The 14,232-nt window shown below is 36.7% G+C and overlaps 1 protein-coding gene across 1 annotated transcript in view; it reads left to right on the top strand.

Moving 5' to 3' along the window:
• LOC146005497 (membrane metallo-endopeptidase-like 1) overlaps nt 1–14,232 on the top strand; it is a 136,387-nt gene that overhangs the window by 27,456 nt on the left and 94,699 nt on the right. The window contains exon 4 of the mRNA XM_083144742.1: nt 3,239–3,316. Coding sequence (XP_083000868.1) covers nt 3,239–3,316 — 78 coding nt within the window. The remainder of the gene's footprint in view (nt 1–3,238; nt 3,317–14,232) is intronic.

The raw sequence follows: 14,232 nt of genomic DNA, 5'->3' as shown, positions 1-14,232 counted from the left end.
TCAGAGTATCATCCATTACCAGATTGTGAAGTAATATTTGGTGGATGTGAAGATTTATAAGTCTTGTTTGAACGATATTTTTGTACCTTAAATGAAGAACTTGGAACAAACAAATTAGATTTGTAATTTCCAGTAAATTTACGTTTTCCTAAGTTATGCAATGGAAAAGATTCATGTTCTGATACACCGGAAGATGACAAGGATAATAATACAGGATGCTCTCAGGAATGTTGCAATTTTTCAGGGAAGTATTGTAAGTTTCTGAAGATTTTGTGATCAGCAGTCTAGTTGTCACTTCACTTAATTTCGCCTAACATATCTCAACGCGTTAAATTAAACCTTCATTATTACTTTCCTTACTCTGGCTAATAACATTCTCCTGCTCGTTTACTTGTAAATCCAATCCAGCAATCTTTTTACATACGAATGCTTTTAGTTTTCGCTTCACCAGTTATACTCAACTGTTGAAAAGTTTCGTTCAACACTTTAACTTCCGTCTGAAGTTGTCGCTGTATTTGATAATTTTCTAATTTGCAAGCTTCGGCAATCTGCGCAATCTCCATTCGGAGTGAGTTCCCAAACTCCTTAACAGTGTTGTTCATATTTTCCATGCATTTCACCGTTCTGTCTTCAATCTCTGCAAACTGCTCCTTATGAGATTTAAGCTCTGTTAACTGCTCTTTCCTAGATTTTACAAGCTCTGCAAACTACTCCTTCTGAGATTTAAGCTCTTTTAACTGCTCATTCTGAGATTTCTCAAGGTATGCAAACTGTTCCCTCTGAGATATAAGCTTTGTTAACTGCTCCTTCTTAGTTTATTTTAATACAAACTCTTGGCCTACACTGTCATTCGATTCCTCCAATTCCCTATATAATTGATTATTAAAATACAAAGTACCCGTAGATAAAGCTATAGTTGGAACTTTCTTCGTTGTCATTACACTAATTTGTATTCACATCAAAAAAACGAAAATACGCTAATAAGTCTACAAATTATAACTCCTCAGTGAACCAAAGTCCACTGGCCACCAATTTCTTGCAAATATTCATTACGCTGCACGCGAGGGATGAGGAGACTATTACAAAATTTAAAAATTAAATATCAAGTCCTCAGCACTCAACCGAGTTTCCATAATATAACATATAACTTATGTTGCAGGTATGAAAATTGCATAATTTTACTTCTTTAAGTATTAATTTAATATTAAAGATTTCCATACATACTCATTTGCAACTTTCTGACACAAAACATTTTAAATCAATCTTCTTCTATAACAAAACCGATCGAAATGAACAACTTAAAAAATATATCGACATTGATACAGCGTTCTTAATCCCAATGGTTCCCTGTTAATTGTATAAGCATGTGTACAACAGAAATAAATTAAATTGTTATTTGTGAATGTGGAATACAGTCACAATATACATGGATGAAAACATGAAACACGGTGAATAAGATATCTGAAAAAAATAATAATAATAAACATTTTAGAATCTTGTAAGATTGTCAAAACATATCAGCAAACTAGAATGCACTATGAATATGGCCATCTTCCAAGGGAGGCCGGAGTCCTAAAAATTGGCAATGCTGTTACGCTGCCTTAAAAATCACGCAACAAATAATGGTGTGAATATGGAAATTCATGTTGACTTTTAAAGAAACAAGTTAACATGCGAATAATGTTTTTGTCTTTCCAAATCTGAACAGAAGATTGATATTACGAGGCAAGTGGATAACATGAAGTAACTATAGAAATATAAATTTGCCGTTAAGTAACTAGAAATACGCAGAAAACATATGGCCAACTTTACATATTATACGCAGCATGGAACTTTAAAATAATATGTAGTGTTCCCTTATTTTATTTGCTAGCATTTCGGAAAAACATTCGAAGCTCTTTAGAAACTACAAATTTAAAGGAATGAATATATAACAGACTGCCTTTAAAGTTTTAAAAATGAGATGTACAAAGTATTTTGTGGATCAGATAAACCGCCAAGGGGCGAGTATTACAAATCAGAGTGTAAAATAAATCTTATGTACATATTATTCTGTACAGCGTCTTCAAATTTTAAGTCTGTGACATATTTTGCAAATTATGTAGAATTACGATGTGTGTATGTGGAGATCCTTGTTTTGTGTGCATATGTGTAGAAGGCTAAAATAATTTGTTATCTTAAAATGAATCCTCCCAAACAAGTGTCATTTAGGGTGCTGGTGACCATGAACTCTCTGGGAGAAAGTGGAAAATTTTGTATTGTTTAGTAGGACATTTTTTATTTTTCTCTCGCGGAGATATGTTACAGTGAAAGAACGAGTAATGTTGTGTTCTACTGTTTTATTAGGTTAGACCTGTTAAGTTTCATGTTCTTAGAAGTTTTGCGAATTTTGCTTTGAGTGTTGCAGTCTCATCTTTCTAATTAATATGAGTAACTTTAAAGCTTAGCGTGTGTTGCCTCATGCACACAACTTTTCTCAGCATAGAATGTTCTTTTTTGTTTGCAAAAACATGTTTTAAATTAGTCTGCCTCTATGTCCTGGTTATAGCTCTTGGACGTCGCTGATTTATGTGCACATGAAAAGTAATACTCTTAATAACATCAATATTAGATGTTTATTAAATTTTATGATTAGCAACATCACATGCGAGAAGTACGGAAAACTCCTTGAAATGTTTGTACGCGACTCGGAAAATCCAATGTACATTTAACAGCTTAATGCTCGTAACATACTGCTTTACTTCAATAAAAAATAATGCTGAATCCAGTAACGAATACAAATTGGGAGAAGGAAGTGATTACAAAATGAATAGGTTCCAGAAAATAATTACATTTCTACTTCTCTAATTGCATTTTAAAATGTTTCTTCCGAGTAGCATCGGCTGGCTGATGTGACGTAATAAAGTATTGCCAAATTGAAGACTTCGGCCTCCGTCACAATAAAGATGGCCGTGACTTTGAAGCAAAGATTTTGTAATGAATATAATATCCACAGGCACAAGAAAATACTTGGCGTTAATTCCGTTAGTTGTGCCAACGACGAAGCTCCCAATCGCACATCTTGCTCATGGATCAAGTCTCATACCGTTGGTGTGATAATGGTGGTGTCAAATTCAGATGTAACGCTTCATTCGTTTCTTGCTGATACCTCCTTCATTGTGTTCTACTCGTACTTACAACTGCACCTGCTAGCAAATTTATAATAATAAATAATAATTCCAATCCATTCTGTCTCCAGGTTATGGCACCTATAGAAGAGCTGAAAAAATGACAAGAAAAGCGAATACATGCGAGAGTAGGGAGTGCATCGATTCGGGTAAGTTGTTTCAGATCTCGCTCAAGGATTCTCATGACCTTATTATTATTTCAATCAATACTTACATTTCTGCACTGACCTTTTGCAAGATGATCGATTTCTTACCTTTACACGTGTCTTCTGACGTCATATCTTTTTCAGCAACACTCAGCGACATATATTATAGAAACCATTACTTCCATTGGGGAAAATAAAATATGTTCTTTGCTCACAGTACCCTCTCTAGGCAGCAAAAATTATATTAATAAATCATTCTACATCAATAGTTAAAATCAACTTATTGGAAAGACTTATCTTATACATTCATAATCCAATGCTTTGTTGTAACCGATTGTAACAAATGTGATCAGCCCCTTAACAAAAGCATACATTTATTAAGAATATTTAATTACTTACACAATGTAGGCAACGTAAACCCGATGGCGTAGTGGTAGGTCATTGCCTTATAGTCAAAAGGTCCCAGGTTCAATAGCCGTGAAGGCACATAGTTGCTCGAATCACATTTTAAACTGTAGGTCCAGTCCCGATTACCCTCTCTATGCATAAAGAGGACTAAAAACCAAACCTCAAACAGGCAAAGTAAAGAAAATCTTTATTATAAAATATACGTTCATAGATTTTTTTCTGACACCTTTTCCAACTAATAGATATATCCTTATCATATGGTAAACGAAGGAGATGCATTACTATAGCATATCTAACCATTGTCTACGAACTTTTCTTTTCATTCTTTCACATATCAATACATACTTATGTAATTCATGTTTCTCTCGTGGTTTGGTTTTCAATTTAAAGATCTTTCTACTCTTACGACGGCCGATCCCATGCTGGCAAGGGAAGTGGGGAGCGGGGAAGCAACCAATCCAGCAGGATAGGAAATCCAGCAGCCAGTTGAACGAGATTCACGTAGTACTTATTCCCGCCGCGTCGTAACTCTGCTGTTGTCTGGTTGGTCTGCGGCGTAAGCCCCGCTCCCCACTTCCCTTGCCAGAACCAGGACCGGCCGCCGTAACAGTAATAAATACCTATAGCAATTAGTAGTATGGCATTTCTGAGTGTGAGCGATTAACAGTATGTAGCAGTCGGCACAGCCTCTTCTACGTACAATGGAAAGCCTTTCGGCATGTTACAGGTACACTTCAAAATACATGTTTCTCCATCCTTTGGAAATGTCCATCACTAAATGTTAATAGAATGCAGAAGACATACAAACACAAAGATATCCAAAAATTATCATAATCAATGTGAGGTGTTTTTTCTACAAAACTTCGAAAATTGAACACATCACAAACCGTCGATGGGGGCGAGGAAATAACGTCCAGAAATTAAAAAGTCCCTCTCACGCAAATTTCAATAATCTGGCATTCTGAAAATTACTAATAAATTTAGCAACCATGTTGATTTTCGCATTCTTTCATTCATTTTAATGTAGAACTTCCTTTTCCTGCAAAATTTGGACTGTAGTACAATTGATTGTTTTGACAGCGTGCGATCGGGTGTTTTATTTTTTAATGCGTTAAACGCATTTAAAATATAATAGGCTATATATATATATATATATATATATATATATATACACACAGTGCGTCCATTTCGATCTTCAGCCGAGAGATCGGGAGAAGCGTGTCGGGCGGCGCTGGCGGAGATGCCGACATTTGCGGCCTTTAATGCCCGCTTATTTTTATGGACATATCCAGACATTTATATAAATATTGCAAAACGAGCACTAACCTGTGTTATAATTTATCATCTGTAATTCATCCAAGTTCTGCCCTTATATACACAAAAAATACGCTTTAGAAACGATGTTAAGAGCCACAGATAATAAAACATTTTAATCATAGGAACGTCCTGCTTAAGTTTATATCCTTGAAAGAGTTTTGTGCCGATGGGGATCGTTTGGAGGTTTCGAATGTGCAACACTGTATCAAGATTACGCTGTAGACGAAACCGTTAAAAGTCAATGGTGTTCGTGAGCTTCCTTGCAATCCGAAATCTCCGAGCTCGAGTTTTTTGTTCCTTCGCGACAGAGCTGTGAATATAGTGGCGAGCAGATGTAAACCAAGAGCGTGTTAATTTCGAACTGTGCGCAAGAGTGTTATTATGGTTACTTGCCGTTACTCGTTTGTGTTATTGCAGTGTGTATGTGTGTTGTGTCAGTGAGAAAATTGGAATGCCAGCCGCAAGGTGCACGTTACGAGGGGGGCTGATAAGTTCTCGGCCCGACCCAGAAGGACTTTAGCTACAAGCACGAAAGTTTCAGGGTATTCAACGTATTCTCCCCGAAAGTCTACACACTTGGCACTTGGTAGATATCAGTTTGAACAACTCTTATATCACAGGTTAGTGCTCGTTTTGCAATATTTATATAAATGTCTGCACATGTCCATAAAAATAAGGGGCATTACAGGCCGCAAATGTCGGCATCTCCGTCAGCGCCGCCCGCCACGCTTCTCCCGATCTCTCGGCTGAAGATCGAAATGGACGCACGGTATGTATATATATATATAGGAATGAACACACTGCATTTTGTAGAGTGAAGCTCTACAAAAAATGCAGTGTGTTCATTCCTATACTCTCACTAAATTTAAAAAAGCTACCTGAAGGTAGGGAAAACTGAATAAGAACTAGGATTGGTCAATTAGGCTTCAAGTGAGTGAATTTGTGAACTTGGGGGGGGGGGGCGAGGAGAGTGTGAGTGAGAGACAAACTATTTCTTCGATGGTTTGATCCAAGTATATTCTTTAAAAAATAAACCGACGCATTAGTTTGCTGTAATTGTAAGCTATTGAATGCCATATTGCCATAATATTATTATATTGATTGTCATAATCTCATTCTTAAAATTATAGTTAAGATTATATCTAATTGTAATAACATTATAACCCGTTGCACAACAGCCCTTTAGAGCCAGAGCCTACCTACAGACTGACGGTATTACTCCCACCAGAGGTGGTAGTTCATCCAACCAACATGTGGTCATCATGTCAAACCCCAGTCTTTGTTGTACGTTTCCGTGGTCGGATTACGCTACTCATTCGTAGTTCCCTAATTTCGTCACGGTGATGGATGGTCACCGGTCCCATACACACACCTAAATCTCAGGACAAAAGTTGTTATCCTTCCGCCAGAAGATTCGAAGCTGCTGGTCGAGCCCAAAAGCCTGACGCGTTAAGTACGATATCCTTTATTTTATTAATTTAAATGAATTGCATATCAGAAGTAAGGGACAATTTAAAAAAATGTAGTAGTTTCTTACAACTATATACATTTCATGCCTATGATATCCCACCTTCCGTGAAGCTTCATATCCCCAGGAAGAAATAGCCTGGATTCAACACTGATCGCACATTTGGTAAAAGGATTGTTAAATATACTCGTTAGAGCTAACAATATGTATGATCACACATTTGGTGAACGGATCCTTATTTTAAAATTATCACCGGATTCTCTTACTGGCTTGAAAATACTTTGTGTCGTAAATGTGTGTTTCTCTTTCAAATCCCCACAAATCATACAAATTTGATTTTAATCTACAGCACTTTTAGATGGCTTAATTAAATTAAAAAGAAATATTTACTGTCAAAGATTTAAATTATTGCTTATCACATGAGGGACATATTAATAGCGAACAAAGATGAAAACGTCTATATGAGGAATAATGTTAAAGAATATTCACATATTGAGATCTGAGGCAGAAAATATTAAGTGAGGTTGGAAGAACTGCACTCGGTACTGTTCCTCATGGAGGAAATTGTTAAGTTGGAGCAAGGATAAGAACAATAACAAATAGTTAAACAAAATATGTGTAACAATACCTTAATAAGTACTGTACAATGCTCAAAATTCTCGACTCATAGCTTTCTTGCTTTTCAATAAATTAGATATCACTGATTCAAATCCAAATCTCTCCAATTTGTTCTGTGGTGTTTGTTTTTATTAATCTCTGGTGTAGAGTTTGCAAGATTGACTTCTTTGTCAGTGGTCGCAGGTTCGTTTCCCAGTTCGAGACTGGTATTCAAAATGGAACGTCCGCTTCAGCAAACAATTATTCAAATTCATGGGAAATATTGATTTAGTTAAGAATATTTCGCAATTCGTGGTGCAGGATAGAGTACGCTCATGGGATGAACCTGAGAACAATATTGGTACCTTTGGATTTCAATTTCCACTAAACGGCTTAGGAGTGTGGTGGGGTGTCATGCTGAAATCTGGTGATTCCTGAATGTATTCGTCCTTGTGACGGAGAATGATATCGTAACAATATAATATTGCAATAATTGGTGTAATTTGGGTGTTCTGGTTTGCATTTGTTATTTTGAAATTCAACTGAAATTATAAGTAATCAGAATATAACTGTACGCTATATTTATTCGGTTAATTTGTAAATAATGTATATTCCCACCAATAACAAAATCAAGAATGTGATAAATCTTACTTTAGAAAAAAACATTTTTAAATGAAATGTCAACAAGTAGTAATGCCGCCCGCAATGTGGTTATTCAGAAGACAGAAAAATACAAACAAAACCGTGGGTCGCGCATAACTAATTTGCACAACATAAGTAATAAATTCAGTAATTTATTACATATTGCTAAGAGAAATGTACAGTGGTGGAAAAAGGTTCTTCCCCATAAAACATTAATGGCAGTAAATAATGTAGAAGGGTAGGGAACACACATTGCACATTTAAGTGATTGGGTGATTCTGTCTGAATCAATGGCAGCTCGTCTTTCATGTGAAAGCAAACAGGCACAGGAAATGTAGGAAAGTCACGTGACTTGTCAGGTGGAATTTTGATCGTCAGAAAATCGCCTGTTCACAAGCCAAGTCGCAGAACCGACAATAGCTGCACTTTAGATATCCCAAAATGATTCGCCTAAAAACGTTGTACGAAACGCTAAAATAATCCTTGCCTTAATTACAAAAGTTACTATACTACCTATATGTGTCGCGGTAGCTTGGTCGTTAGGTTGTTTGATTACCATGTGAGAGATCTGGGTTTGATCCTCGAGAATGGGATTTTGTCCACCTGCTCAAGCGGCTCCAGCGCCCACCCAGCGTCGTATAAAGGAATCTCGGGGGGGGGGGGGGTAAAGGCGGCCAGGGGGTTGTGCTGATCGCATCACCCCATCTTCAGACGTAATAAAGAAAGTGTGGAGCCGTAACTCCACACTCCCTACACGCCTTCATGGCTTGGTGCAAACCACATGGTAGCACTTTGCTTTTTAATTTAATATACGTCTCGATTTTGTCGGAACAGAACTTTCTAATCTCTACTTGGAATTTCTTCCAATTTCCGTAGGGATGTGAGTAGGCCTCTATTTTTCTTGACACAATTCATAGGTACATTTTATATTTTGTTAAAAGAACCACTGCCGCTATCCTGCGTGCGTGTGTGTGTGTGTGTGTGTGTGTGTGTGTGTGTGTTTGGGGGATTATTCAAACATGTGAGATGTGTGGTGATCCTTTTCTCACTACTCCAATCTCCAATTCTTCGTATCCTAAATAACTCTCAATTCCACACACTGAAAATGTAGCATTTTTTACATCTTAGCATGCAAGTACCTAGTAGCAAAGTAATGTGTGGAAAGAAAAAAATTAACGCTTTGTAAAGCACTCCGGAAATTTCGTAGGTTTTTTTTGCAATTAGAACTGAAATTCATAATATTCATTAACAATCCCAATGTCGACTAAATAATAGCTTAGTCGTTATGTTACTTTCAATTCTTCATTAACGTAGCCACCATAAATCTCTCTCTTAGAGTTTCCGATAGCGCAGTGGTCGCTACCACTGGTAGCGTCGTCGCCTTTTAATCAAGTAGTCCAAGGTTCGATACCCAGTGGAGGCACATAGTGGTTCGGATCCCACATTAAACTGTAGGTGCAGTCCCGACTAGTCTTGCTGTGCATAAAATGGACTCAAAACAGCAAATAAAAGAAAATATCACCGTAACTCTCTACAAAGACAGAGAACATAGGTTCGAAAGCTGCTGAGGCTTAGATATAGCATTGCATTCGTAATATTACCCATCATCTTCATCATTGCGAGTATAGCAAGAGATACAAATGCGACGCAAAATAAGCCAAACATTAGCTTAGAATCAATTTGAATATTGGTTACGTTGGATACGTGGTAGAATTTTCATAAAAATCACTTCCTGTGATGTAATAGATGTTATGGTTAGAGATCATTTGTATGTCTGATAAATACGTGTTCTGGGATGTATATCTGCAATGACTGTAATATATCTGTATATCTGTTGCGAAGAATAAGTAGTTCCATGTTCAACACACTCTTCGGTTGTTTAGAAATCGCTTTCACATATCAATGAAACTTTAATATAAGTTCAGTATAAGGCCAAAAAGAGATGTACATATTGTTTTTATATCTTCTAAACGTCACGAAATTTAATCATTTGGTAACAGTTTCATAGATCGGAGACACTTTTAAATCGGATATTTTGTGTTTCTCGTGGTTAGTACTTACCAATTATGTATTACGGAACATAGTCGAAGGTGCCATTATGCTTTTTGCACGAAAACAAACACATTTTCTGCTAAAATAAGCCATTTTCCTGAATGCTACGGAAAGCACGTCACGGTGCGATATGAAAATTCCTATGTTCCACGAATTATTGGGTTTTTGAAATTATACTTTCAAGTGACGAAACTTGCAAAGTTAGTCAGGTTAGGTTAGGTTTGGTTTGTTTAGGTTACGTTAGTAAAAAGTAAGAGATTAACTTACCTTCACATCATCTTTCACGTATTTATTCCATGACACATCCTTCTTGCCCGCAGCCGGCGCTCCGGCATCCGTAGGGTAAGTAAGTTTTTTTTTTACACTTTCTGTCACTAATCATTCACGGGAACGATGTATGCCTACGAGGTTAGGTTACGCCTGTTAGGTTAGGTTCCATTAGCACTCATTTCACCCCTAAATATATGTTCTTCATCATCGAAAAATGTCCTCAGTACGTTCAGTCACGCATATCCGGACAACATCGGTTTTTCTCGATTTTCTCCTCCAGGAAATTTTTCCTCGCCTTGGGATTTAGTTTGTTGAATTCCTTATACAATAATCCAAGGTATCGTCTACGCCCGATAATAACCTAAAGTCACATCCATGACATGACATTTTCTCGAGAAAAAAGAAGTGCACGTTTCACGAAAAAAAAAAAGCGCGTTTGGAAACCCTGATTCCACAAGCGAGATCGCGTGACTTCCGACGCTAGAGCCATCTGCAGGTACATAATGGAAACGACGACATAATGTTCTCGACCTACAGAAAAGGCAATATTATTACATCACAGCTGATTATTTATTGTTTTGCTGCATTCTACGGTGAAGTTTTAGGAAGAAAATACCTCGATGAACGTCGAAAACCTTGGAGAAACTCATTTCCGTAAGTAGTTTCTTGTGTAAAATTGAAGAAATGTGTCTCCGATCTATGAAACTGTTACTAATCATTTTGTTTAGGAATACCAAAAAAGAACCTATCACATAAAAGTTTGTAGAGCCAAAATAATTTATACACATGCAAGTAAAGAATTGATTAAATATACTCAAGAAAAAACAAGTTAAAGAAAGTGACTATGTTTGATTATTCACATAGCTCGGATTTGTGTGTGAAAAAGTTCATTTGAAACATAAAACAATATATTCAAGGAAATATTCCATCAAATTGCTTGTTGTTACACAATGTACTACGTATTCAATGCATAACCTAAATATCAACTTGCCTTCCATTTTCTCGGATTAACTCCGTGCTAAAAATAAGAATATAAATGTGTATATTTTTCAATTTTGCTCAGTTCTATAGTTTTCTTTCCTTAAGCATACTTTGAAACTAAAAATTCGTATAAGTTATATGGAAGTCTCGATAACGAACATGTTATCGAAACAGTAGACTGCTTTGGTTGATGTGACAATATTTTATAACGTTGAACAATTCATTTTGCAACGATAAACAACTATGTAACGTTAAATATGGTAATTCAAGTTAAATTATTTGGCATTTCTAAAGAAATTAGCTTCGTTAGATTTACCAATTCAATACTGGTGATCAAAAATAATTTGCAAGAAACAAGTAAAGCTTGACCATATCTAAAAGTATGTTAGATGCCTATTTCGTTCACAATACATGTTTACAATATAAACTAAACTATTTCTCTCCTTTATTTATAAGAATAAAATCTGTGTTACTTACACTGGAGTTGATCGTAGGGACAAAATTACGTGGAATTGCCCTAATCCATTTCTCTTTTTCAGTAACGTCTTGAGGAAATCCAAATACATTAGTCTTACTGTTCTCATCACAATTTCCTTTACAATTGGGCACACGAACACTTATAGACCATATTCCTTGCACGGTCACATTTCACTTAAACTTCGTTGCAGTTCTTAAAATTGTATTGCATATTCCACATTTGCTTAAAATGTCTAACATTACTTCCTCTAAATAAATCAAACATGGCGGCTGCCTCGCCTACAGATGATGACGTCGCTCATGTGACTAGAACAAGTCATTCGGCTTTCTCCAGTTTGAGAAGGTGATGGCGTGATTCACTGGAATATATTGAATAACAAATAAAATTTAATTGTGATAATAATCGTACAAATATGTGAATTAGTGCTGGTAGTTTCATACCATAATCATCTATTTACTTTCATATAATGCTATGTATTGGTAAGATAGAATAAATTACAATTTGACACGGAGAGGATGACAATGTTCACTTTAGCTTCAATTCCACTATATCTTTCACTCAACTAAGCATTCAAGGCCCACTACCACAGTATACAGAGTGAACACATTTTTTATTGCTCAGACCCCATCTCAGGGCATGTTTGTTAAAATATGTACAGCCTGCCATGAGGGGACGGGGTAAATCTATTATCAATGGTGTCGTCAATGTCCACGCACAAGACTTCGTGCCTGTCTCTTCAATATATTTCCTTCCCTTTATCATGCAAGCATCCATGCCTAGTCCTAGAGATTCGAATCATGCCTCTGGGGCATCCGTTGTGACTTTTTATTTTAATTTTTATTTTGCTCTCAACAAAGTATGTGCCTCAATCTCTGGCTGCCGGCTTACATTTCATACATACATTCCAAAACCGACATTGCGTGGAAGGTCTCTCTCAAGCATTGGGAGTAACGAACTACAAAGACCGGGTGTTTTTCAGGGCGCCCGAGCTATGGCATATAGTTTCTTATCCTTGGGTACCTTGTCATCCTCTGTAAGCATCAAGCAACAACATGTATAAATTAGTCTCGATCCCCCAAATCATGATGCTTGGAGAAAATAATACAGGTATGTTCTTAAGGTACAACCCCTCTCGTTCATGTCAAAGTTGGCAAGGATGGATAGATTCGTTTCGTTCACAATCAGGGATGAGTAGGGAGATCGTAAAGTCAGACTGCCATAAGGGGTTGAATGGACCTAAAGGATAATCGGTTAGGATAGAGAAGAGTGGATAGATAGATCTTCCTCAGATCAGGATAGACTTGAATTTTGCTGTCTTCGGGCTTAAGAAGCCTTGAGAGTTATTCGCCAATGCACTACTGAATTTTTGAATAATCAATTTTTTTAGATATGAACACATCGTTGACATCCTCTCTGATCATATATATGTTTGGGTCAAGGCTCCGTATCTGCCTGTAACATATTACCTTCTTTTATTGTTATCTTATTTCTAGCTGTTTGTAAGAGGAAGCAGAAATCTTTTCTTACAAATCAGCAAGAACTCAAAAGAAAGAATATTGAACATTAGAAAACATTGAAGTATAATCGCTGGATCGAAAAGGTTAGTGGGATCGCGGAAGGGGGGGGGTCTGGCGAATAATTTCTCTCTTCCGCTCCCAGTTGTAATGACAGTCGGTGACGTTGTTAAAGCATAATGGCCTTCAGACCTTGTTCCGAGTTAGAAATGTCAATAACCGCATAAACATTCCGTTGAATGCCCTTCAGACCTTGTTCCGAGTTAGAAATGCTATATCTTCACTCGCGATTATCTTTACTATACATAAATTGGACTTTTTTTTTTTTTTAGACTTCCACAATTCTTCAGGCAGCGTATGGAATATTTTATGCACAGATCATTTTTCGATGACGATACTTTCTGATCGCATGTTGTAGATTTATGGGTAAAAAATAATTTTCACACCATATGGCTTCAAAAAAATTCTACTCAGTGACTTTTCGTAGTGTCTGTGACAGACGGGGGAGATTTTTAAATACAGTTAGCGAAAGTGTACAGAAGTAGGCCATGCTATGGGAATCTGCCCTTTGAGTGATTTGGTACGGAAGTAGATCGTTAGCTTCAGTAAATTGCGCTGGGCTGTAACAAGAACACACACACAGGCTGAGAAATAAGAACAATCCCCCAACAAGATTTTTTTTATTTCCAAGGGGGAGAGTTTCCATGTTCAAATTTTTGCATCCTTGAAGTTAATGAATTTGATAGATTGGTTCCGGACAGGTTCACCAAGTATCGAAGATTTTAGGCTACAAGAATACAGGTAAATTATGTAATTTCCTTTGGGTTATTAACCTCTCACGCGTGGCTGTCAGTTGTCATTGAATAGCGAAGAAGAAAAAATCACCGTTATATATCCGTTGGTGCTCACGCAATCCTTTGTAATCTAAGTGTTATATTTAATTGACAACTGCAAATAAACATGGATACCCTTTCTCATCAATCTAAAATTTGTACTCCACATTATTTTTTGCGGTGATAGGATAAGACTGTGCTCGAACCGAGGAATGCAAATGGGTGATCTTAAATAAGCTGATTAGTTTATCTCCTTGTCTTCGAAACCCCCCGGCAAAGGGTGGTTATTTTCTATCCAGAAAGGAAACTAAAATTGCAGCATCTTCAGTATCACGAGTGAGAGAAATGTCAAGTAGGTT

Source organism: Lepisma saccharinum, chromosome 23 (assembly GCF_977018435.1).
Source record: "Lepisma saccharinum chromosome 23, izLepSacc3.1, whole genome shotgun sequence".
Classification (NCBI taxonomy): Eukaryota; Metazoa; Arthropoda; class Insecta; order Zygentoma; family Lepismatidae; genus Lepisma; species Lepisma saccharinum.
This window is presented reverse-complemented; position numbering and strand designations above follow the sequence as displayed.